Raw genomic sequence first — 24865 nt, forward strand, 5'->3', positions numbered from 1 at the left:
GCCTCTTGTGTGAATACATCTTATTTGTGCTCTAACTAATGGATCACCAGCTTGACAAAACAAGTTCACCACAAGGTCCAATTAGTAACGGTTCTGGAGCTTTCAATCGCGTCACGCCATGTAATTGTAGATGTTCAAATCCATGTTTCGCTTTTCTAAAGCTTTTCTTTGTTTCACAGGATCTAAAAATATCACCAGCTGCATAGAATATACAGCTAGGGTGTTTTCTTATTAATAAGTAATATATTTCTATTTGTCATGTATTTATTGTATATGATTGTACTTATATCTATACTATGTTTAACATATTTTATCGCTTTATTTGTCATTTATTATTTTAAAATATTCCAACTACACTTGCATGTATTGCCATGCAATTTTCTACAGGTCATGGTCCACAGAGGATACTGACTCTTGCGATCCCCTGACTTTTCCTCCACCATGAGGTTGACATTTATTGGTCACAATGAAATGTCTCAATAACTATGGGATGGATTGCCATGACATTCTGCACAGACTTCCTTGATGATTTGGAATAACTTTAAATCCCACAAAATCACAAATTAAAGGCATCAAAAGGCATCAAAAGGCATCCCGACTTTAGACTTTTATAAGGTATTAGTTTGCCTCTGAGTCAAGACTAAACTATGCAGCCTGATAACACATGATGAGGTAGTTAGCAAAACAAAGGCTCAGCCAGTGCATGGAGTTGTTACTCCTGTGCTGCCAGTGAAAGCTTTTATCAAGTACTTTTGCAGGGAAGAAGCTAAATATTAGTATTTGATGATTGAGACTGATGACTCAAATGGGGGTTTGGAAACAGAAATCCTCAATTTAATAGAAGCAGACGTAATTATTTTTATTTTAAAAGAAAAGAGTGCCCAGAGCCAAATCCAGACGAGGGAGCTCAGAGTTATCTGCTGTGTCTCTGTTTACTGCTTTGTTAAATTAGCCTGCCGGCTAGATCAGGTACACACCAGATGTTTTTTTAGGTTAACTGAGCTGACTCTTACCACAACCTATTTTGAAGACTGGAGGAACAGTCAGTTTCTGTGTCTGCCTCCTTATACACCTCGAGGACCGCCGTGATTATGTTGTTAGTCAGTGGTGGAAGAGTTACTCGGATCTTTTACTTTAGTACCAATACAGCAAAAACATTTATCTTTTTACAAAAAACTGATATATTTTGATGTATTACATTATTATATTGTTGTTATTGTATGTATTGTATAAGGAACATTCTACTGCTGTAACAGGTCAAGGTGGAGCTAGTTTCAACTTATCTTTTATTTAAAATCTAGTAACAGCAGCAGTTTAAACATTTAGGGTAATATTTCCCTCTGAAATATAGTGGAGTAGAAGTATAAAGAAGCATAATGGAAATACTCAAGTATTTCAAACTTTTACTTAAATACAGTACTTGAGAAAACGTACTCAGCTACTTTCCACCACTGCTAAGCATCTACTCTGTCACATACAAGTTTCCATACTACACCTAAAAAAAACACACAACAACTACACCCTATAAACCAAAACCTCTTCCTCCACCCCAGATCTATCAGCATCATCGTCACGTTGTCTCACAGAGCGGGTGCAATCTCTCACTTTCAGGGACAGTGCAAATGACTCTCCTTGTATCTAGGTCACCTCTTCTCTCACCTCAGTCAGAGAGGATAGAGATATCATGGACAGGGGGATGCAGTCAGCGATCCGCTTTCTTCACAACATGCAGGCCGCAGCGTGCACACACACACACACACACACACACACACACACAGAAAACATAAGAAACAATATACTGTACGTTATGAATAATGCAGGCTTGATGTTAGAGAAAAAACAAACTGCTACCTGTGTTCTCTGCATCGACCACCAAGTGGTTCTAGTAAAGCCAGTGTGAACCTGATTTCAACACGTGATATGTTTACGTGTGTGTGACTGAGATGTCCTTGCATATGTCTTAAACTCAACTATTTCTTCAAAGCATCCTCCATGCCATCCCAATGCAGTGATGTGGGACCCTAATCCCATTTCTTTAGTTTCTGGAGACTGTGAAGCGCTGCTCTTCAAAGCCGGGGATGCAAGTGAATTCTGGGAATGAGTGACAACAATGTCAGCGCTGTTAAGCTCCTTTCACATGCTTTGACTTTGGACTGCCATTTCTTGAATTTGAACTCCGCTGATATTAACTTTCAGGGTGTCTTTCGGCAGGAACAGACACACACTTTTTAAACTGTCTTTGCAGTTTTTTTAACTTGTCTTTTGGGTTAAGAGTTGTGAAGATCAAGGCGTGAGCAAGCCTGCGTCAAACTGCAGCGCTTGAAGTGGTTGAGAGAACATTTTACTAAGTGACAATCATGCCAGGATATCTGAAAGTATGCAGACAGTAAATGCTCAAACAGCTGTAAATCTTGAGAAAGCATAAACAGCTTCTTATTAAATCTAACTTTAGATCCGATTCATCTGAAGAGAGACAGTTATTTCAGCTTTAAATCATTTTCTTATCACCAAAACTCATAAAACAACAGTTATTCTTTATGTTCTATCTGCGCTAATAATACCCATAAACACTGCTGTTCTTGTGGTAACCAGGGAGCTATTTCGCAATGTTTCTGCTATTTATCTGCTGTACCTAATTACAATAACAAACACCCATGCCGGTATTATTGCTCTGGTAAGGAATATTTCCAAAGGTCAGTATAAGAACCAAAAAAAACAAACAAACAAAAACATGCTGTCCTCGGTGGAAACTGAGAACACTTGAGTAATCCCATTCTCGGCTTAAAACTGCACCTCAATAACACTGTCAGACTTTTATTTTTTTTCACACATCTTTCTTCCTAGTCAAAATCTTGCACCTGCATTACCCACAATGCAACTTGACTCGCAGATAGTCTGCTGTACTATCTTAGTCACGTGTATTGTAGCCTAAAGCAGAGATGAGGAGTTGTAATATAGTATAATATATAGTATAACCCTATATATATATATATATATATATATATATAGGGATATACTATATATATATATATATATATATATATATGTGTGTATATGTGTGTGCTTGCAGAGTTGAATTGGATAATGGTGCTATAAACAACATGAGGAAGGTGTAAGAAGAGAAAGAGAAGACTCCTCATCGTCAGCTGTTCGCAGGTGATTATCAGTTCATCTTTTAATAAAACGCACATACATGGATGTTTTTGCGATTCTGGTTTTCCTTCACTGTTTTATCTTCATACATAAAAATTGAAATAAAACACGCTCCCGCTAATGCACTTTGTCCCTCTTGATAAAGAAATTCTACTGCAGCAGCTCATGCCGAGCACAAATATTAAGACCAACCCTAGCTGAGATATGAAGGAGGACATGTTTTGTTTGGTTATTGCTCCTTTAAAGCAGGAGAAAGGGCTTTCGGTACATTAGTTTGAAGGAAGCTCCTGTATTGATTTTCCCACAGGACACAAGAGATATGAAGCTAATTGTAGTTTCATAGCAGAGACCCTGGATGAGTTATTTATTTTGAGCACTTCACCTCCATCCACATGCTTTCTCCTATTCAGGTCATGGTCATGTTCTGGCAACTGTCGTATCTTCAGATGTATTCACAATATCTGTCAAACAAATCTGTGTTGTTTTGCTCTTTATGATAAAGCTACATGACGTGTCAGCTCTTTAGCGCTGATGGCATTTTTATGCAGAATATATGCAAGCTTTTACATATTGAACATCCTGTACGTACAAATGTTTCTGTTGCTTGATATTTTTGGTGTTTTTGTGCAATTTATCTTCTAACTGTTCTGCTGTCATTTAGTAGAAACCATTTCCATGGCGCTCGCATCGTTTGTTTTCTTCTTTAATATCTTTCTATCATTTGTTCTCGAGACAGATTTTTTTTGACCAATGAGTTTTTGTTTGTCTCGCAAATTTCACATTTGTTGTCCTATAAAACTTTATTTTTATTATATTTATTTCTGTGTCTTATCCCAGTACAACTAAACTAACTAAATTAAACTATACTTTAAATGACCTAGTAAGATGAATGTGATTTTTTAATTTTATGTCAGCTTCTTAGTGTCTTTTTACACTACTTACTAGTCTTTGGTTCTACTTATTTTAACTATAATTGTTGTTAAAATGGATTGGAATAATTGAAAATATGTTTTTAGTATAGACTCGTGTATATGTAGTCTTTGTTCACCAGTGTTGGGAAAGTTGCTTTACGTACATCCAACAAAATAAATGAGTGAAGTTATTTGTACTTCAATGTCATTACTCAGCACATTTCAGTAAAAGGTGCCTTTAATAAACAACTCCAAAGCTTCCGCATGTCTCGTATCCTGTATTTAACATCTCATTGCAAAGTAAAATAACTTTAAACATCAGTGTTATAAATAGCATTATACATCCATATTCAGTAGTAATCTGATGTGCTGCAGCTCATCACCACTCTGCTGCTTTGCGAACACCTGTAGATCTGCTGCCATTAGAAACTCGGCTCTTTTCACATGCAAATCATCTGATTAGTTGTCGCTCATTTATAAATGGAACAATTAAAATAAATGTTTTTTCCTTCAGTGATGAACAGACACCGTCCTCAAGATGATACACTCCCACTTGACGACAATATAAATGATTGCTTGCCCTCAGTGAAACGTGAAAACTGCAAAGCTCTTGGGGGAAAGAAGATGACGTATATAAAGAAGAGGAAAAAAAACCCTCAGTCGCAATCAATATCCTGCCTTATTTTTCATTGTAATTATCCCGGCACTGAAACAATAATGAGCTGTGAGGATACTTTGCATATCAATTTCAGTCACAATCACAATGAATGCGGATGATGTGAGGCCCTGATCGCCCTTTGTGAAAGAGTGTGTTGTCAATATGATTTGGCACGGTGCAAGTTGCTCTGGTGAAGCAGTTTTTGATAAAGTCCCAGTGTAAGAGTTGATTGGATCTCTTGGAACGCTGAGTTTAGGTTCGGCATCCTTCACTGTTGACGTTTCTGAGGAAGCCTTGAAATCCATTAAGTTGTAACAGTATTACAATGCATCTCAGAGGAGGGGAGGCTTTGTTGCCGCCGCCAGACGACTGCAGGAGTCTTTTTATTGGCACATGTGGCCATCAGCGCTGGGCTGGACGATCACAGAGCCACATTTGGGGGACAAAAGTCTCCTTCCACACTTGGACAGACACGGCCCACAAAAAAAGTCTAAATTCAATTACAGAGATAGCGATCGGCAAAAACATACAGACCTACGAAACCAAACTCACACACACAAGCACATGCACATACAGCTTCATGCGCAAACATGTATACGCGCAGACACATGCACACACATACACACACATACGTACGGATGAAAGGCAAAGAAAAAGCTGCAAACCCTTCAACTCTTGACAGAATTCAATTTCCAACTTGGAACTTGTGCTGAGGAGAGACACTAATCGGCGGGCAGATAAGGGCTTGTTTGCTCCTGATAAGACAAGCGACCGCGACACATGTCCCATAAATTGAGATTTGCGAGATTTGCCTTCGGGGTTGTTGGGGGAAAGGTTGGCTGTAGAGTAAGGAGTAAGGAAGTGTGCTCTAAACAGGGCTGGGCAATGGGGATTCAATTTATTGTTCAATTCCACAATATCAATAAGAATATTTTCGCGGACATTGATTAGTGATGAATTAAAGGCCCTTCAGAGAAGCTTTAATGGCCATGTGCATATGTTCTCGAAGTCTCTGAACCTCTCTTGGAGGGATAAACGATTTTCTTCTCAAATATATTCCCTCATTTTTTGTTTGGAGAGCGCTGTCTGACACGAGATTTCAAAATCTCCCATTCCTGTTCATTTGTGTTAAGATGTGGTGATTGTGAAGACCACAGCTTATGATTAATCATTTTCATTAAGCCATACAATGAGCCCCTGTGTCTTGTATGAAAGCATCTGCACTCCATCTTTCCTTCCATGTCAATCTACTCCATGTATTGGAACTGAACATTGGCATTGGACGTACATCCTGAGGTGAATAATCGTCCAATGTCTAATTTGGATGTGTATTTCCTTGGATATTAAGCTGTTTTAATGTACAAATAGCATGGAAACACTCATTTGGACAGCAGAATTATGTTATGCATCCTTTTTAGACAAGAGCACAAAACCTGTGACACTTTGAGGAAAAGAAAAACTCTCCACTCACGTTAATGACGGTCCACTGCTCCACTACGATGGCATCGTATGTCGGGGTTGTCGCGTTTGGCTCACCCTCGCTCGCCTCCTGGAAGATGAAGACACTTTCCACCGACTTAGGAAGCATATCTGCAGAGAAGAAGGAAAGAAAAAAATCAATCCGTGAAAAGAGTATTTACTGGATGAAGCGTGTCTGTCTTGTCTCTGCGGCTGCTTTAGTCCCTTCAGGACAGAGGAAATGGAATGATATAACTCAGCCACATTCACACACAGCCCTTTATTACATAGCCAGTGGTGTGGGCCATTTGTATGAGCAATGTGCACTTATACATTATGCAGGGAGACAGTGTAAAAGAAAGGAGCAGGTATTCCCCTTCTGGGATGATAGAAAAAGAAGAGGAGACATTATGCGTTACATCAGTGGTTTTCAGAGCCCTGTGGTTTTCATGCTCGACAGCTAAACAAAGGCTAATTACAGCTGTGAAACAAGGTGAATGCAATAGCTGATAGGATTCAGAGGAGCAGGACTGAGAGCCACTGCTTTAAAAAAGATGGACAGATTTTAGCAATGGCAAAATGTAGCCACTGATTTAATGAAGTCAGTCCGTAAGGCATTAAAACATAAATCCTCTCGCTAAGCCTGCATAATTCACCTTAAAAAGACTTGAATTAAGTTAGCCACATAAAGACATTGACGTTGATGCTTTAGGCCACTAGTGAGATTGTGTGCTGCTGACCAAATAGATTTTCTAAGCTTCTCTTCTGTTGGAAGCTAACAATCGCAGGATTGGCATCTGAGACAGAAACACCGCTCCGGCCCCCAAGAGCCGGGACCCCACTCCACCCAATGTCTCTTGTTATTCATTTGATGCAAGAACACACACACACACACACACACACATGGACACAATACCATGGTCCAGTCTTCCCGGCTGGCCTGAGTGCTTTCTCATTACTCTCACACCATTTACACACTAATGCAGTTTGCCGGAGCCCAGGCACCAATACGAGACACTGCACATTTCATTACTGGGCCCTAATAACAGGGGGGTGAGAGGCAGCTGGAGAGCCCGTGGAGAGAGAGAGAGAGAGAGAGAGAGAGAGAGAGAGATGGAAAGAGAAAGAAGGAGTGAGCAAGACAGTAGGAGAGATAGAGTGGAGGGATGACAGGCCCTTTTATTTCCCCCTCCCTGAAAACCTATTTAGGACCTGTGCACGCTCAATTGAAGACATCTCTCAGACATCTACTCTCTCAAATACAGACATTGTCGTTGTTCACCCCAACCACCCGTTTGCCTCTTATTCCGCTCCCTCCATTACCCCCTTCCTCCCCCAGACCAATGCTTCTCCATCTCATTCGTCAGCCCATGGCATTTAATTGGAAAGAAGCCTTTCCGGAAAATGTGAGGCGCCGAGGCCTCCATCGGTTCCTTGCGGGCGCCATAGGGATCATTCAGGTGGGATCGACACAGGGATTCTGTCTCGCTGCTCTAGAGGGAGCAGCCTGTCTCTGGTGATAATGCAGACAGAGGCTGAGCGGAGGAGAGGAGAGAGAAAGAGGGAGAACGAGGGAAGTGGATGAGAAGGAGTCGGTTGCTGGGGGCGTTGAGTGCGTCAGGGGAATGCACTGGTTGCGTGCACGAATAAACATTATCTTGCGCCTATTGACTGAGAGCTGAGGCGAGCAGCCAGCGGGCCGACTGAGAATAAGTTGTTTACACTTGCTAAAACCACTGTGCGCCCTCAGTAAAATTGCTCTCCGTCCCCCGTGACTCACACACTCAAGGTCGCAGAGCAAAGCATGCAAATACAGTTGCATTAAAAACAGGGAGTGACAGCAGTGGGACTGAAAGACACAGAAGCAAATGGAGGGGGAAAGCCAGATTGCTGGAGTGGCAGCGTGACAGCAAGTGACACCGGTGACACACAGCAGCTGAAATCAGCTCCCAAATGACAGAGGAGAGGATCAACAACAATGCTGACACAGAGAGACTGAAACCTAAAGTGTTGAGTTTGTAATCTTTGGAGTGTGGGTGTTATGAATGTGCAATGTAGGTCTCTGGCTGCACATATCAAGTATGTTTTGAAGCTGTTTGCTCCCAATATTCATGGACTGGGAAGAGAAAGAAACAGCAGAGAAAGTAGACAGGAAGTTGTTTTCTTCAAGTGCGCATCACCTACTGATGCAAAGTCTGTACAATCCTCAGAATTACTTATTATTCCAGCTACGGCTGCCACTAATGATCATTTTTTTATAATTAATTTTCTTGATAGATGGTTAAAAGTCTGTAATACATCAGAAAACAGTGAAAAGTATCACTATTTTTGAAAAATGATTAGTAGTCGTTAATAGTAGCTGATTTGATTTATTTTCTGTTGTTTTTATTCTTGTTATAAAAGTAGCTAAAACTTGCAATGAGTTATGTTAAAGTGGCTTTATTTGTAATCTTTTTTGGACAAGGGAAAATATAGTATATCCTTTCAATGGTGCATTTAGCAAATGTTTTGGGAAATTCTCGCCCAGGTTGAACACACAGATCAACACTGGAGAAATATATTATGTTGCAATCGTGGTTTGAAAGATTTCTATGAACATTATTTGAATGTTTTCTTGGTGTAATTGATTTCACCATTGGAAGCCACTGTAACAGCCTGCAGGGGGTGACAATGGATTACTCAAAAGGCACTTTTCCTTTAATGTAAAACCTCTTATTCACTGGTTTTACTTAATTATATATTTATTTGGACTATAATTGATATATGTATTTATATAAGTATTTACTGTGTGCACTTGTGTGCTCACTAGTCCGTGCACTTTTTTTTCATATCAGTGTGTATGTGTTCAAGTTCAGGTGCCCGCTGCCGAGGCCGGAAACTGACCCTGCCCAAGGTCATGTCTGCTGACATGATTTAAACATGTGTGCCTGGCGCTGCCTCAGAAGCTGGAGACAGGCTACTGACAGCTTATCTATATTTCAAACAGGATAAGTGGACATCCAGTTCGAGGGACAGAGAGAAAAAGAAAAAGAGACCAGGGTGTCTAATGTGTGTGTGTGTGTGTGTGCTCGTGTGTGTGTGTTGTGTGTGTCTGCAGAGCTTTTAGCAGCTGGCAACTTTCACCTGTGGGTTACCAGGCAGACTTTAGCCGGTGGAGAAGGAACACAGAATTGGATGCAAAGGGATGTTTGAAAATGTATAACATGTTTGCTTTAGTCTAAAGACAGAGGGCTGGCAAACTCAAGGTGGGAAAGCATTTTTTAATCTTTATAAATGTTCATTAATTTCCCTTTTCCACTATGTTACAGCTGATATGTTCTTATACTACATCAGCGCAGTCATGTCTACAGGCCAGAGTGAACCGGGATGTTGAGGGTGAGAAATGTGATTTCTTACAGCTGTGGAAGGGATTCATCCTCCATCCACTCTGGGAGCTGGAATGCCCCGGGAATTACCCACTGACGTTTTTACATTCTTAACATGGTACAACTTGTGGACCTGATCATGAGTAACGCTATTAAAACCCTTTGTTGGACTTTATTGAAGTTTGTGTGGCAGTGGATGCTCATGTTTAGCCCACCTAGTGTTTCCTGTAGTAGATTTGGCTTTCACTCTCACTCTGAACAAAGACGAGTAACCACCTCAGTGCATTTGCCATTTGCTCATATGCCCAAATAAACTGAACTGCATGGTTGAAACTACCAGTGCTAAGTGAACCTGTCTTCTGATTGCAGTTGAGAGGTGGAAGAGGCGCATGCTGTGCTGTCAGAACCTGTACACACATAACTACAACCACGTAGAAACGCATGAGTGCATCCTGTACACACACACTTTCACAGTTCTAATTCCACCTCTCGTCAACTTTTGTGGAATTCAGATTGGAATTCATATGCCCTGTATCTATCTTGCTCTCTTCATCCCCTCCCTCTTTTTCTCCCTCCATTGGAATTGTCCAAATTTAGAAACCACTGAGGGCTGACTGTCATGCATATGAATAGCGCAATGTCTCACAACCAGGCTACAAATCCTCATTGTGGCTCTGGAGATAGCTTAAGCTATACAAGTAACAAAGGCAAACTCCTCGTCAACACCATTACTGTCAGTTTTTCAGTAAACAAACTCAACCTCCCCCACCCCACCCCCAAACTCCAGGGAGGTAGTGTGAACTTGTGTGTATGTAAATGTGGTGGAATTGTGTGTCTTTGAAGGTATATGTGGGTGCATGTAGGCCTGCTGTGCGTGTTTGGAGGCAGTGCCACAGTTTGCATGAATGTTTAATGCGTGTCTTATGACACTGGGGCCTGCGTGCAGCTTCGGATCTGTAAATTCAATATTGCTATAACATCCTACCCTGTGGCTCAGGCAAGGTCTCCACTCAGTGCAAACAACCTGCCACACAAGACAGGACTTTCTCCATCTGAGCGATCCACACACAAATATATACGCAATACACACAAAACAATGCTTTCTCAGCCAGCTTCGCCATGGAAACCCAAGCAAAACAGTCGACTGTCAGAGACAATAGAAAGGTAGCACAGTATTTAGCAAAAGGACAGAGTCGCAGAATGACTGCAGGAACATGCACAGTGATGCAAATGCTAAGAAAAAAGGTAGTTAATCTATGATCTCAAGGTCAACAATCAACCTGCTCAATATAACTATGGGGCAGTATTTCCCCTCTACACTGGGTGAACACAATCACACCATCAGTTATTAGAAAAAGCAACTACACTACATTAGTACTCTAATGCATTCTTTATATTGTGTATTGTATTCTACAACTATATATATCTCTCTTCTAGTGTTGATATATTTACCTGTGTGTAAATAACTATCTTATAATCTTCACATGATAGCTTAGATATCTGTGTGTTTGCTGTGGCACTGGAGGCTGTACGGTCCGTGAAATGTTATGTATTCATAGTTTACATGTTGGCTTGGGTCTAGACGACAGAGGCGAGGGAATGATTCGTGTTTTTTTTTTCCTCCTCTGCGCCAACATATTAATGCTTCCCGGGAGGGGGGCATGCAGGCGCTCCGGCGGCTCGGAAACGGCCGGCGAATATCCCAGCATCGGTAGTCACAGCGGGCTGATGAAGCGCTGGGTATAACCTGTGTAACGCCAGCAACAGAGAGTTTGGCGATCCGGGGAGGAGTAGGATAAAACAGTGCTAACTGCTGACTGCTAACGGAAGATCTGTCTCCCGTCTCTCTCGCACACTCCCGGCAAATCCGCTTCCTGTGAACGGTGAGGAAGAGGCAGGGGTGGGAGTCGTTTGGATTTGGATTTAACTAAAACAAACTATCAAATGGTGCAGGTTCATGGCTGTAATATTAACAAGCCCTGAGTCTGCCAGCTGTACTTCTTCTCTCTCTGTACTGAGGGCAGACTGGAGCTACAGTGACTCACTATCACCTCTAGAGGAACAAGTGGTATTACAAGAGTGGACGGAGCGGGGCTAGTCAGTTAAACTGCTAATTTCTCTGCAACACAACACATAGACGTCTTTGACATAACGTCAACACTGTTACCTCGTCACATTCTGTTGATAATGTTAGTTCATCATTTTCAGGTGTTAAGTTTTAAATTCTGGTATATCTTACACATTGAACCTTTAACTCTAAATAATTATTTTAGACTTAAAAAGTCTTGATAAGATTTGAAAAGGAGAATAAATCCTCTTAATTGTCATAACTAATCTAATTAAGCAGGCTGAGAACATAAAGATCAGCGAGATAAAACGATACAGAAGACAATGAACCACTTTATATTAGGGTCATATGCTGATATATCACGACTGGTATGCCAATATTGCCTGTTTTTTTAAATTTATATTGGGTATTGACCATACCCCCTTCAGCCCTCCATGATTAAAGGGATGCAGCTCTTTGAGTGCTTTAAAGTTAACTATAAATCATGTTACTATTTGGAATTTAGGTATCAGATGCACAGAGCTGCATGGATAATTAATTTTAATCAATTACTGAATAATAGACTTTGCATAACAATAGCGCAATTATGAATAATTGTTAATGGTTCACTTTTAGTGGTTACTGTTGGCACTGAAGTAGATCGTCATTGTATATGGATGGATGACCAATGGAGAATCTGTTGTATTCTCAAAATGCCAAATTGGACTTTATCATTTGTCTCAGATTACACAGCATAACAGCTGCATCTCTCATAATAAAATGTGAAGCAGCAGATCACGTAACAGGACAAAGAGTTTACAGCTCTGTCAGGCTGCACTTTGGCTTTTTACGTAGTGCTTTGAGCCAAATGCTCACATCAGATGTGATGATGCAGATTTTATGTTTGCCATTTGCACCATCTTAGTTTAGCAAGTTAGCATGCTAACATTTTTCAATATTAGCACTACGTATATACAAACTAAATACTACAAGTTTAGCATAAACCAAAGTATTGTATTCATTTTTACCTGATGATGAAGCTACACAAAAATTGAAATGACCAAAGATATTGCAATTCTTCTTGAGGTCAAATTAGAATATCTGTGCTAAGTTTTTATGGGTATCCATCCAATAAATATAAAGACATTTCACCCCAAACCACAAATGTCAACACTGTGGTGGTGCAAGAGGAAATGTCAGAGGATATCCAAAGTCAGTTGGGTTCATCCTCTTGGCACCATTTACATCGGCAGCAGATTCTACTGGAATCTATCAAACAGTTGTTGAGATATTTCAGTCTGGACAAAAGTGGTGGACTGACCGACGAACCGACAAACCATTGCCATCCATAATAAAAAGCAGACAGTCTTAGCAACACTTCATCTCAGGGATAAATATTGTATAAACAATATTAGTTGTTAACAGGATGAAAGTAAAAATAAATAGGGCAGAAGAAGGTCAGTCTTGGAAAAACACAACAAAACCACAGTTGCACTCATTAGGCTGCTCATGTAACTGTCAGTACATGAAAGCTGAAGCACACTGCTTTGCTCTGTGACTCAAAACAATGCTGTCACCATCACTACAATCAACCATCTGACTGCATGCGTCTGTCTCTGTCAGTCCATGTCCTTTAGTTCGCTGTTTTTCTGTCAAACATGTCCTTGATGTTTATGAGGTTGAGATAGTCTCCTGTATCGTGCTGAGCGTCTCATCAGGAATTCAGAAACGCGTCTCAAAGAAGTTTCTAAATATGGAAACTGCAGGAATGGATACTGATTCTAAACCGGAGCTGCACGGCTGTTTGATGTAATTAGCTGCTAACAACAAACGGGGATGCCGCTTTGATGCCATACTGCCAGCTCCTCTCAAGAGACCAAAATCCACAAAGTACAGCGCATTCACCTCTGTAAAGTTGTCTGTTTTCCTAAAGTGGCTGAGCTTAAGCTGTGTCCTATATGTCAGTGAAGGCACAGACAGTTTCATAACGCAGCTTTCAATCCTACCCAGTAGTTTCACTGTTCAAGAGACGCATATCTTAGCAGCGCAGGAAAAATGCAAAATATGTCAGAGGACCCTTATAAGCAGACAAAAATGTAATCATAATAATACACTTCATTACTCCATTCTCAGGACATAAAATATGCAAGGAGGCACTAATTTGTTATCAGGTTAATTATCTATGTTTCAGGGTTGCTGAGGCGTTCACTTTCCCAGATTAATGAATTATGACTCTTATTTACTCTGGCTGGCTGATTTCTCCAGTGTCAGAGAGAAGCACAGAGCCGCCGGGGTCTGATGGAAGAGGAAAACCCAAACGGGAAATAGTTTAAAAAAGGATACCAGACAGATGCATGAACTCCGGCTTCTAAAGCATGTTTCATAAAGAAGCTGCACAAGAACGCTGGTGAAAACAGACTCCATCCTTCTGTCATTTGTAAAATGACAGAAGGATGGAGTCTGTTTTCACCAGCAAATGCAGCAATGCAGTTTTCTAAGTTTTGTTAAAACCTCTATCAATTCAGAGTGCTAACATTTTGCTTAAAGTCGGTGCAGACAGTGGACGTGGTGTGTGAAGGCATTGTGGAAGACTCTGATGTTAGCCCTGCATTGGATGCTGCCTTCATCCAGTCTTATAGAAAGTGTAAAGCAACAGCATTTGTATGGGTGCGAACACCAAACCGTGGTGGTGGTAGGGGCACAATATTGTCAGTAACATACTCACAGTGACATAATGCTAACCAGGTATGATGCTTGCCATGGTCACTGTCTGAGTTTAATGTGGTAGCATGCTAACATTAGTTAGCACTAAACATAAGAGGTCGATGGCAATAGTGTTGCAGGTATTTGGTCAAAGTACGAATGAGATATTTCACAGGATAAGTGAAAATGAAAGATTTGACCTGCTGGTGGCGCTAGAGAAAAAGTCCTGAGGTTGACATTTGATTTCCAAAGCTTCTGCAGTCAGGAGGAAGTATAATGAGAGTCTTATACAAGTGTTATTCAAATATGTTTTGATTGTTTTCTGTTGGAAAATAAAACAAAACAGCTAATGCATATTTAATACCACACAAGCCAAGGTGCATCAATACTTGCCCCAGGCTTTTTATTTAATAGATGTTGTTTTGAATTTGGCTTCCACTTGAAGTTGACAGTTTTTTACTGTGATTAAGGGAAAAATGGCAATTTGGGAAGATTTGGGAGAATATAAGAAGCCAAGACCAAAGGTGATGGCTCTTTTAATATTCAAGAGAATAAAATTATACTGTGTTCTTCGTACATTACAAACCTCTCATTCTAATGTTTCTTGGTTTGTGTGTGAGGTGTAACTCAAACATCAGCATGTGTGGACATTAAAATTGCAGTGAGTTTTATTCCTTTTGAGACAATTCGTTCCACATATTTGTGTTTGAAAAACTCTGTTCCGCAGAAACAATGAGTCATGCTGGCTTACCGTTCACATTGCCCAGGTGGAAGTATCCATCGACCAGCGAGGCTCCATTGCTGAAGTGCTGCGTCATGTGATCCAGCCAGTTGGCCTCCACTCCTTTGACCCCCTCATCACAGTTTTGAACTCGCAGTGGCACCTTGACAGTGTAGTACTTCACCTGGCCCTCTCTGACGGGCGGATGGTTGTACAAAGCGAGCAATTCCACCCCTGTTGAGACACGACAGAAAATAAAGCACAAGCCATTGATTTAACTCAGTATAGGTTGTGACAATACAGATGTATCCTCTGTTGAAGTTCCACGTTTTACTGCATAATTATTGAACTACTGCCGTACATTGGCCACAATCCAAACTGCAATTTGGCACCGTGTGTTGGAGCGATTTCCCTCTTCAGCTGCCAGAAGTTATAAGAAATGGCCTGGTAAACGTTTGGCTGAGAGACAATAGAGTTTGGGTTTGAAATATCTAACTTTTATTGCCATGCAAACAATTATTTGCAGTATTAAGTTATGAATGACTTCTTTACAGTACTTTAGGACTTGATGTAAGAGAACTTTCTTTCCTGTGACTTTACAACGCTAACCGCAGAACCACACTGTGAAAAACATGGTTGTAACTAATTGGAAGGACATTTATTTCCTATGAGATAAGCAAACAAGCCAACTCAGCCAATGTGAGGACAGTCAAACAGCTTCTTGGCCAAGAAAAGTTGGCCACAGTGTTTTTCGTCTACAACATCAAATAACAATTTGTATGCTTTCTTGTTTTCCAACCAGTTTGATTTTCTTGTCCAGTGAAAAATGTGTCACTGTAGAGTCCTTGGAAACAGAGACGAAAGCTGAGCTCAAGAAATTGGTGATAGCAAAATAGAACAGCATTAACACGGACATTAGTACAAATACATTGGACACACTTAAAGCAGGAATACAAAAAGATTGCAGCGATCCTCCAACAAATCTGACCTTGACCTGAAATGTCAAAATATTGGACCATATCACACATATATGATTATGCACTTATGTTAAACCTGTGTTCTTTAGTTATAGGCCTTTTTGTATCATTTAAAGATATATGTGCTGCATTTGGCAACTGTTTTACATTAACTTCTGGAGTCTTGTTAGCCCATGCTTGCAGACACATTTGTATGCAAAATACTATAATACAAACCTCAACATCATTATCATATAATGAACAAAAGCTCCACCTGGCAGGTGTAAAAAAGATGAGAAATGCAACAGTAATACAAGATGAGATTTATGTTGCCCTGAGCTGGACTCACAAACACACTAAAAATCTTTTTCCAAGGTTGCTGCCTCTTCTTTTCTCCTAGTTCTTTTTCAACAACAAACGTGAAGTGAATCAAAAGCAATTTGATCATATTCATGCTACAAGACTTCCTCATATTCCTTTTGTTTTCCAGAAGTGACGTTACTCTGCTGATGCAGAACTTAAAAGGGACAATTTCATTGTGACTGAGTTAATTCATAGTATAACCTTGAATAATGCATTAAAAGCTCTCCAGCTCGCTGTTGTTTACATCAAGCAGAAATATACATAATGCAGTGGACCTCAGGAGGGAGAAACAGGCTTGGAAATTTGCCCACAGTACGCATGTTGCAGCTCCTTGCTCATATCATACTAAATCAAAGTGGAAAGAGTTGTATTGTTGGGATGTGAGTGAGTTAAAATATTTGCTCTGCTTAGCTTTGAAAAAACACAAAACGGGAGATGTGAGCGGGGGTTCTCATCGGGCAGAAAGAAAATCAAATCGAGTCTGGTAACATTTCCCCCCTTCTTTCGAATGCAAATGTCGGACTGTCATTCCACAAGTGAACCAGATGGATGAGCAGAATGTGCGGCAGTGCCACCCACCCGTCAACCTACACACACACACACACACACACGCACACACACACACACACACCCACACACTTTGACGTGGGGTGGTGGTAGGGGGAGTCATGGCTCAGTCGCTTTGGTCCTTCCGTCTATCCATCCGTCCGGCAGACACCCAGGAAGAATGACTCATTTATAAACATTTCTTGTCTGGCTCGTCTGACTGATGTGACAGCTGGCCACCAAATTCCCGAAATCTTGTAATTTGTCACTCTTGAGTAAAGTTGAATCGCTGCAGAATAGGCACAAACCCTCCCCTCGTCCCTCCCTATGTTACCCATGTTACAACAAGGACAATATGGCAGGCAAATCTTGGACAACACACAACAACGAAATGGCTTCCCATTCAAATCGCCTCCGACCTGCCAAACCGACACATTTCCTCGCTGTGAATGATTTTATACTCTAAACTGGTTTACAGTCTATGCGCACTAGCCTGAGATGATGTATCACTACCGTTTGACTCATGAATCCATGCTGTATGTCAGTGAGCTTCAGGCAGGTCATAAACACTGCTTTTGAAAAACTGTGTGATGTATACTCACGGATTTAGAAATGCAGCAAAGTTTTGAGTCACAGTTCTTATTTTCTGTAATCACGTTGTAATTAGATACGTTACAACATTAAACCATATTCGACACATTGCTACTGATGGGACTATTATGGACAGAGGTCACATTTTCGTTCCATTTATAACAGCTTGACATAGAAATAACAGCCATTAGCAAGAAACATGCTGCTCAGCCTCTGTCTTTCTCACAATACTAGATGTTTTCTGGATAATAGCTGAGATCTTTCCATGCATTATGTTTAATTGCAGCTAATTACGCTATGATTATGGCACTAGGGCGAATGCAATTCAGATGTTGTGGTTAGGTAGCTAATTTTCCTTTTAAATTAACCTTTATTTGCTAAGGAAAGACTGTTGTGCAAATATCTTTTCAGCTGTGCTCTGTTCACGAGAGATACTGTATACTGGAGCATCAGAGGGATTAAGTACCTTGCCGAAGGGAAACTCTAGCATGCAGGGCAAAACGGTGGAGGGTAGTACTAAAAGATATGAGGACTATCTTATGATATTTATAGGTAGGCGTAAAAAATAAAAATATGTCTCGCTGATATCTATCACTCTGGACTGCAGGATAATAGTAAGTCAAACTGGAGCCGTGCTTTCACCTGGCATTCTTGAATATTTCAGAAATCATTTTGATAAAAATCTGTAAGGCTGCCCTCTAAACGTCCATGATTCAAATAATCATTCGAGAAGCACTGGAGTCGATTCGCATTTTGTCAGTCAAACCACTGCCTTTTTTTCAAAGCTGCAGTATTTTGCACAAATCCTGACTCAGATACAGCCCCTAGAAATCTGACTCTCTATCGGGAGACTTTTTGTAGCTGAAACACTGCAAAACGCAAGTTCATCACATTCAGATCACTGAATTTCAACAACAAGCTGTTTTGTTTGAGGGTGGGCTGCAATGCATCAATGAGGATGATTTATTTCTTTGTTGTAGCTGCAAGTTACAGTTCAAATGTCAAATGTCGCTGCGCTCTGTAAGGTAAAGATGCATCAGAAGTATTTTTTTTCCACTTTAATTTGCAATCTGCAAAGTGTTTTAGCTGAAAACTTGTATTAATTTACACAACAAAATCAGAATCCATGAAATAACATGATTGTAGAGACAGATGATAAACAGATTGCATGCCTCATCACTTTCTTAAACCCAGCAGTTGCATGCTCACTATGACTATGACAAGATACTGCAACACATGTTATAATTCCTAAATCGGTGTAGACATGCAATAGGATTTATTGTTAGGAAGAACATACGGTTAAGTAATCTTTTATCTTTACCAAATGTAATTACTAACCAACATAAATCTTTAAAACGAGTCTCGCCAAGCTCCCCCTGTCGCCCTGGCCTGTAAATTACCCAAGTTAATACAGCTGTGTAATAGAAACAGAGCAGAATAACACTGCAGTGTCATTTGCTTCTTGGCTTCGTTATCAGCCAACACATTTAGAAAGCCAGAAACAGTCCAGATCAATACCTTTAATAATGTTTCAGGGAATTATTATGGCCATTTATGTGCTATATAGGGCAGTAAAATCTTACCTAATGCCCTGATAATTTGATATTTATAGCTATACTTGCGTATCAGACACACACACACACACACACACACACACACACACACACACACACACACACACACACACACACATATACACACACACACACACACACACAAGAGTATAACTCAAAGAATCCTTTGAACCAAATTGCAGATAATAATTACATCAACAGACGACCGCTACGCCTTTCCGAATGATGTCTGGGCAGCTAAACTCACTGTTGTTGTCGCTGGCAGTCCAGGTAACAAGAAAATGAGCGCATGAGTGTCGTTAGGACGTTGAAAGCATCTTGCTTCAAAGGCTTATCTGATGGCGGCTCGGCTGTCCAAATGACGTGGCGGCAGTAACCCTGCAAGGGATTTTAGCAGCGTGGCTTTCAAACATGACATGTCATCATTACGACGTCTGTTTCTATAATCTGAGAAGCTGGACACTGATCCCATCAGAGCAGAGATAACACTGATCTCAAGAGTAAAACCAAGCAGCAGTAATGACTCCCTCTCGACATTGACAAACATGATTTCAGACTGATATTCATCAGGATTACATCCTAGGATAAAGCTCTTAATGTAATCTCTTTGCTTGATTGTATGCTGTTTGTTTAAAGCTTGTTACATGCGTGTGTAGCTTTGATAAACTTATACAGGGATAAGACACTCAATCAATGCATCAGAGGAACAGATATATCAGGCTATTAAATGCTTGGCAAATGTTGACTGCACATCAATATCCTCATGATGTCTCCTGCACACGTTCTGATCCCAACTCTCCTACAAAATACATTCCAACGCTGGAAAAGAGATAAAATAAGGGAAAACATAAATGTTTCCTCAGTATGTTCTTAAAAAGTGTATCCAGGTGGCATTTCATGCTCTACAAAACGCTTGTGCTCATGCAAATGAGCTGTATCTAAAAGTAATTTTTGTCTTATCCAGGTCTAATTATACAGCTGTCACTACCATGTTATACTCTCTTTCCTTCAAACCATCCAAGCATTTGAATCTCCAAACTCAGTTTCAAGCCAGAGCTCCAGACTCAGGGATGGTGATCATCTTTCGATCGTAAGCCACAGACTTTCGCCAGCTCCACCCCCAACACTTGCATGGCGTTCACCTCGAGATCTGAGGATTAGCGAGGACAAGCCAGCAGTAGCTGAGACTCTTGGGCCTTCTCGGCAGACTGGGCATTAGTAGAGAGGGACATGGGAGCTTGGCAGTCTCCACTACCACCCCTTCTGGCTGCTCCACCAGTGCTGCTGGCGTTGTCGCAGGGATTCAGGGGGATGAAGGTGGGGGTAGAGAGAGAGAGCTGTGAAGCTGAGGGAGGTAGAGGACGAGGCAGTGGGGGATTATCTCACTGCAAAATGCACTGTAGGGAGGCCCAGATGGACCAGTGGGCTGTGGTCTGCTGTGATGCCAAGTGTGTGTGCTACCACACACATATACATAAGCACACATGCAAACTAAAGCTCAAAGTATGTGCTTTGTGCTTTGCACACCAAAGAGTACGTTCATTATACAACACTCAGTATTGGGTGCTTTGAACCTTATCGCTTTGTACATACAAATATACAGTATATACACAAACACACACACGTTAACACTCCCACTGGGATGTGTGTCCAATGCAGAGTTTGCACGTTGCACAGACACAAATCACAAATAGGTTTGGTGGGAGGAGGAGAGACAGTAGGAGGGAGGTGATAGTGGTGGGTGTCTCCATCTGTCAATCCGAAATGCTCGGATGAAGCCGAAACTATAAATGCCTTTGCTAATTTCAACAGTGTTCCCACAGAAAAGGGGGTTACCATGAATGACCCAGAAAGGTGTAGCTACGCATGAGATGTGCAGTTTCCAAAAAACCCGGCACAACTCTTGTGGTGAATTTCACAGACTTAGCTTCATCGGCTAAGTGCGAGTGTGAATTTGTATGCATCACAGCTATAAGACGATTCTCTTTTGTGCAACGGATAGAGGGGATTATATCCCAAGGCAGCACATTGTTGAGGCAATAGCAAGAAATGACACCTCCGCAGTTGCCAAGTGTTTCAAGAGAGATCTACGGTGCCACGCTGTGCTTTAGTTAAACAGCCAAAAGGTATGCCTCCAAACGAATCCAAATCACAAAATTTACTCATACCTAGACAGATATTGGCTAAAGATTACAAGCTGCCAGTTTGAACAGCATGTCAGACAAGAAGCTACAGCTAACAGTGGATGCCCCTTAGTGCAGGATTTAACCCTCGACTGCTTAAGCTGCTCTGGGACCAGCAGGCAGAGATTTGATGAGAGAGCTTACAGGTGTGAACGTGTAGAAACATGAGGCACAAAAAACATCATTTTGGACTAGATACATGCTAAGACAACATTCAGCTAATGTCCATAAATGATGCAGAAACCAGCCTCCCTTATCAACTTTGAGCCTTTCACATTTTGACCTTTAATTATCTTTATTATCACCCCTCATTAGGCCGATCTGTGTCATTTGTAAGGGTAGCTGTGTGGCAGGTCTCATGTCATTTGGAGTCTTATCAAGTTTTAAAGCTTTGTAAAGTTTTTACATTTTGACATTAAATTATAGAGCCCTCGTTGGGCCAATTAGTGTTTAAAGGGATTGTTCACCCAAATAACAAGATAGATTAATTACTCATTCATCCCCAGTGATTTGTAGTCCATACAAATACTTTAGGTTTCATATGCCCACGTTTTGAGATATCTGACGAAAAAGAGAAGGATGCAAGCCTTTAAAATAACTTTTGTTGTCATGCTGCCTTTGGGTTCTCAACTTGTAAGCTCTTGTACGTGTAGGTATAGTCATGTTTCTGGATATTTTGTATGTTTCTCTTTTTCTTTTTTCTTCAGTGTAATTGCAGCACATTACATATTTACATGGTCTTTCATTACCAATACGGGAATCATCCCAAAAACAATGTGTCCACACATACGTCATTTCAGCATTCACCTACTGTGGCGGTTACTTTGTCCCGCTCTTTTCCCCAGATTTATACATTTTTCACGGCATGCAAAGAGCTTAATCGTCCTAATTTCATCTTCACTTTTCTTTTAGTTTAGCTTATGATGGCAACTATAAAGACAACTCACCATCACCCCTCCGCAGGCGGTATCTCAGCCTCTCCTTTACTTCTCTGCCACCGTCTTTGTTATTATTGTGACACGATGTCTCCTCCTCGGTCAGCTCCTGACTGTGCTCCAGATCTCCCTCTGGTATTGGAGACGCCACAGGCGAGACCTCGCCCTGACTGCCCTCCACCCCGCTCCCTGAATGGTTCCCATGGTTCTCACTTGGATTCTTCTCCCCACCTGGTGCTCCTTCCCTAGCCTCGCACGAAGCCTCTTCATTCCCCTCTTTGTCCACGGCGTCAGCTTGAACTCCAGGTGCTGCATGGTTTCTTGGACTTGAGGGGTTCGAGGGGCTGCAGCTGCCCAGAGAACCGAGCACAGAGCTGGGGCTGGAGTGCAGGGAAAGGGAGGGGGTGTCTGGTTCTCGGATCCTGGTGCATGGCGCCCCATAGGGTTCTTGGACAAATCCAACGAACATCACACCCTGGTCAGCAGCATCATGGATCTGCTGTTGGGAGCATGAACAAATAAAATAAAAGTTAGAAGGATACAAACACAGGCGAAGCCACAGCTGCTATTTTGCATTCACTGATTTAGATTTCATTAGAGCTAAAACAAGAAGTCGAAAATTCATCGACAACTATTATGATGATCGACAAATTGCTTCAGTCATTTTTTAAACAAAAATGCTAAACGTTCTCTGCTTCCAGCTTCACTAATGTGAACATTTGCTGTTTTCTTTGTCACATACAGTGGGATTGTAAATTGAGTACATTTTTGTTTGGACTGTTGCTTGGACAAAACAACCTTTTGAAGATGTCACCTTGTGCACCTTGGGGTGGCCATCTTTTTTTTTTACTATTTCTTCTACAATTTATAGATTAAACAATGAATTGATTAATTATTATCAATAAATAATTAATAATTAATTATAATTGATCTGAATTAATGTTTGTGATCGGCTGACTGATCAATGATAAAATGAATCATTAGTTGCATCCAGTGGCGGGCCGTCAGGGCCAGCAAGGCCTTCTCTGCTGGCCGAAACATCATCAGAATATACATTTAATTTTGATATATTTTTTCCACAAATATGTATTAAATTATTCCCCATAGTCTATTCTCTTCATTTCATAGCTTTCCTCTTGGTTGCGCTGCTTCCAGCCTCAGATCGAGATTTGGAGGTCTGACCTTTATGTTAGAGCTTTTATCCAATCATATTTCAGCCAGTGATGTGTTGCCAGGGTCCAAGAGATCTGCCCTGAGGCCTTCAGAATCAACAGTGCGAGCGCCTGTCGCTTAAAGTGAACAGAGACAAAACTGTGGCCTTAACCAATCAGATTTCGAGTTGGGGACACCGGGGCCAGCTAGCAGGCGTACGATAACGTCAGCACGTGCACGTCTTTTGATTAGATACGCACTATTGAGAGGCAGAGCTATGCAGAGCTAGCAAACTTTGAACGAGCTAATTTGTGTAGATTTCTACAAGCTGTTTTTTTCAACCCACAATGGCTGAAGGAGGAGAAGAGAAATCGATTTGGTCGCAGATATAATCACAACGCCATTTTCAAGACAAACTTTTCAAGAAAAGATAGATATCGTGAGAAGAGAACGGCCTTGACCGGGTTTGTTCGCCACTTTCAAATCACTAACTATGAGCGGTACCCCCGGCTCACAGCCTCCGAGAGGCACTGCACATTGTACTGCTGGGAATGCCTGCATAATTAATGTTATAATTAATATAACTCTGTTGTTAGGGTGATGCAACGCCTGGTTATACTGCGTTCCTTCTAAATGTATAGTTTCTAGAGCCATGGCATGGATGCAACTTGCATCCCTAGACTTTGCATGTTTGCATGTACTTGTTGGAGATATTGTTTGTGAATCTACTGTTGCATTCATGATCCATTCACATGCCTAAAATGTGAATTCAGGATGCAAAATAAGAGCAGCATGAAGCAGAACATATACAACAAGTTATTTCCCAAGAGACCTCAAACTGAAACCAAACTTTCAGAATTTGATTGAGATTAATTATCTTGGAATTGAATTGTTTTTCCCTACAATACTTTTCATAGAGTCCTCTGCATCAGTTAGATCTTTTTTTATTTTATTTTTTTACCCTCCTCTGTTTCTTTTGGTCCCAGCAGCTTCTCCAATCATTCAGTTGTTGATTGGATTGGAGCGGTCACAACGCAAATCATGCACGGGCCACATCACAAAGCCAGCGCCCCCTTTTTCTTTTTTTCCTTCCGTCTTTTTTTGTCATCTGGCATTTTATGTCAATATTGGGAGTCTGCCACGGAGCGAGATTGAAACTTTAACTATCAGAGAATGTTAATGATGCCGTTCTCCATTTCTGCACCCCTCCACCAACTACACCCCAAGCAAAGGCGGTGCCCGTCTCTATCTCCAGCCACGGTGAGGGAAGAGAATAGAAATCAAATCAAATCGCAAGTTATTCACTATGAAATTAAATTGGAAAACAGTCACATTGTTTCCAGCCATATTGTTTAATATCAGTGAACGCTCTCTGGGTGCTTCCACATCATATTCCCCATACCAATATGTTGAAATGGAATTGCTGAGATAAAAGAGAACTGTTGTATCTCATTTAATGGTAATGCAGGCAGTCAGAGAGAGAGAGAGATGAATGGCTCCGACTGTCTAATGTTGGCGCAGTTGATCGCAAAGTAGATTTGAATAGTGT

At 41.0% G+C, this 24865-nt stretch overlaps 1 protein-coding gene across 1 annotated transcript in view; it reads right to left on the reverse strand.

Annotated features, from left to right (window-relative positions):
* The window catches only part of rftn1b (raftlin, lipid raft linker 1b), a 90070-nt gene that overhangs the window by 13500 nt on the left and 51705 nt on the right, over window positions 1-24865 (reverse strand). Inside the window, exons 5-7 of the mRNA XM_029451785.1 lie at window positions 22177-22663; window positions 15047-15250; window positions 6194-6312 (exon numbers count right to left, since the gene is read on the reverse strand). Of these exons, the coding sequence (XP_029307645.1) occupies window positions 6194-6312; window positions 15047-15250; window positions 22177-22663 (810 nt within the window). The remainder of the gene's footprint in view (window positions 1-6193; window positions 6313-15046; window positions 15251-22176; window positions 22664-24865) is intronic.

This window comes from Cottoperca gobio, chromosome 16 (genome assembly GCF_900634415.1).
Source record: "Cottoperca gobio chromosome 16, fCotGob3.1, whole genome shotgun sequence".
Lineage (NCBI taxonomy): Eukaryota > Metazoa > Chordata > Actinopteri > Perciformes > Bovichtidae > Cottoperca > Cottoperca gobio.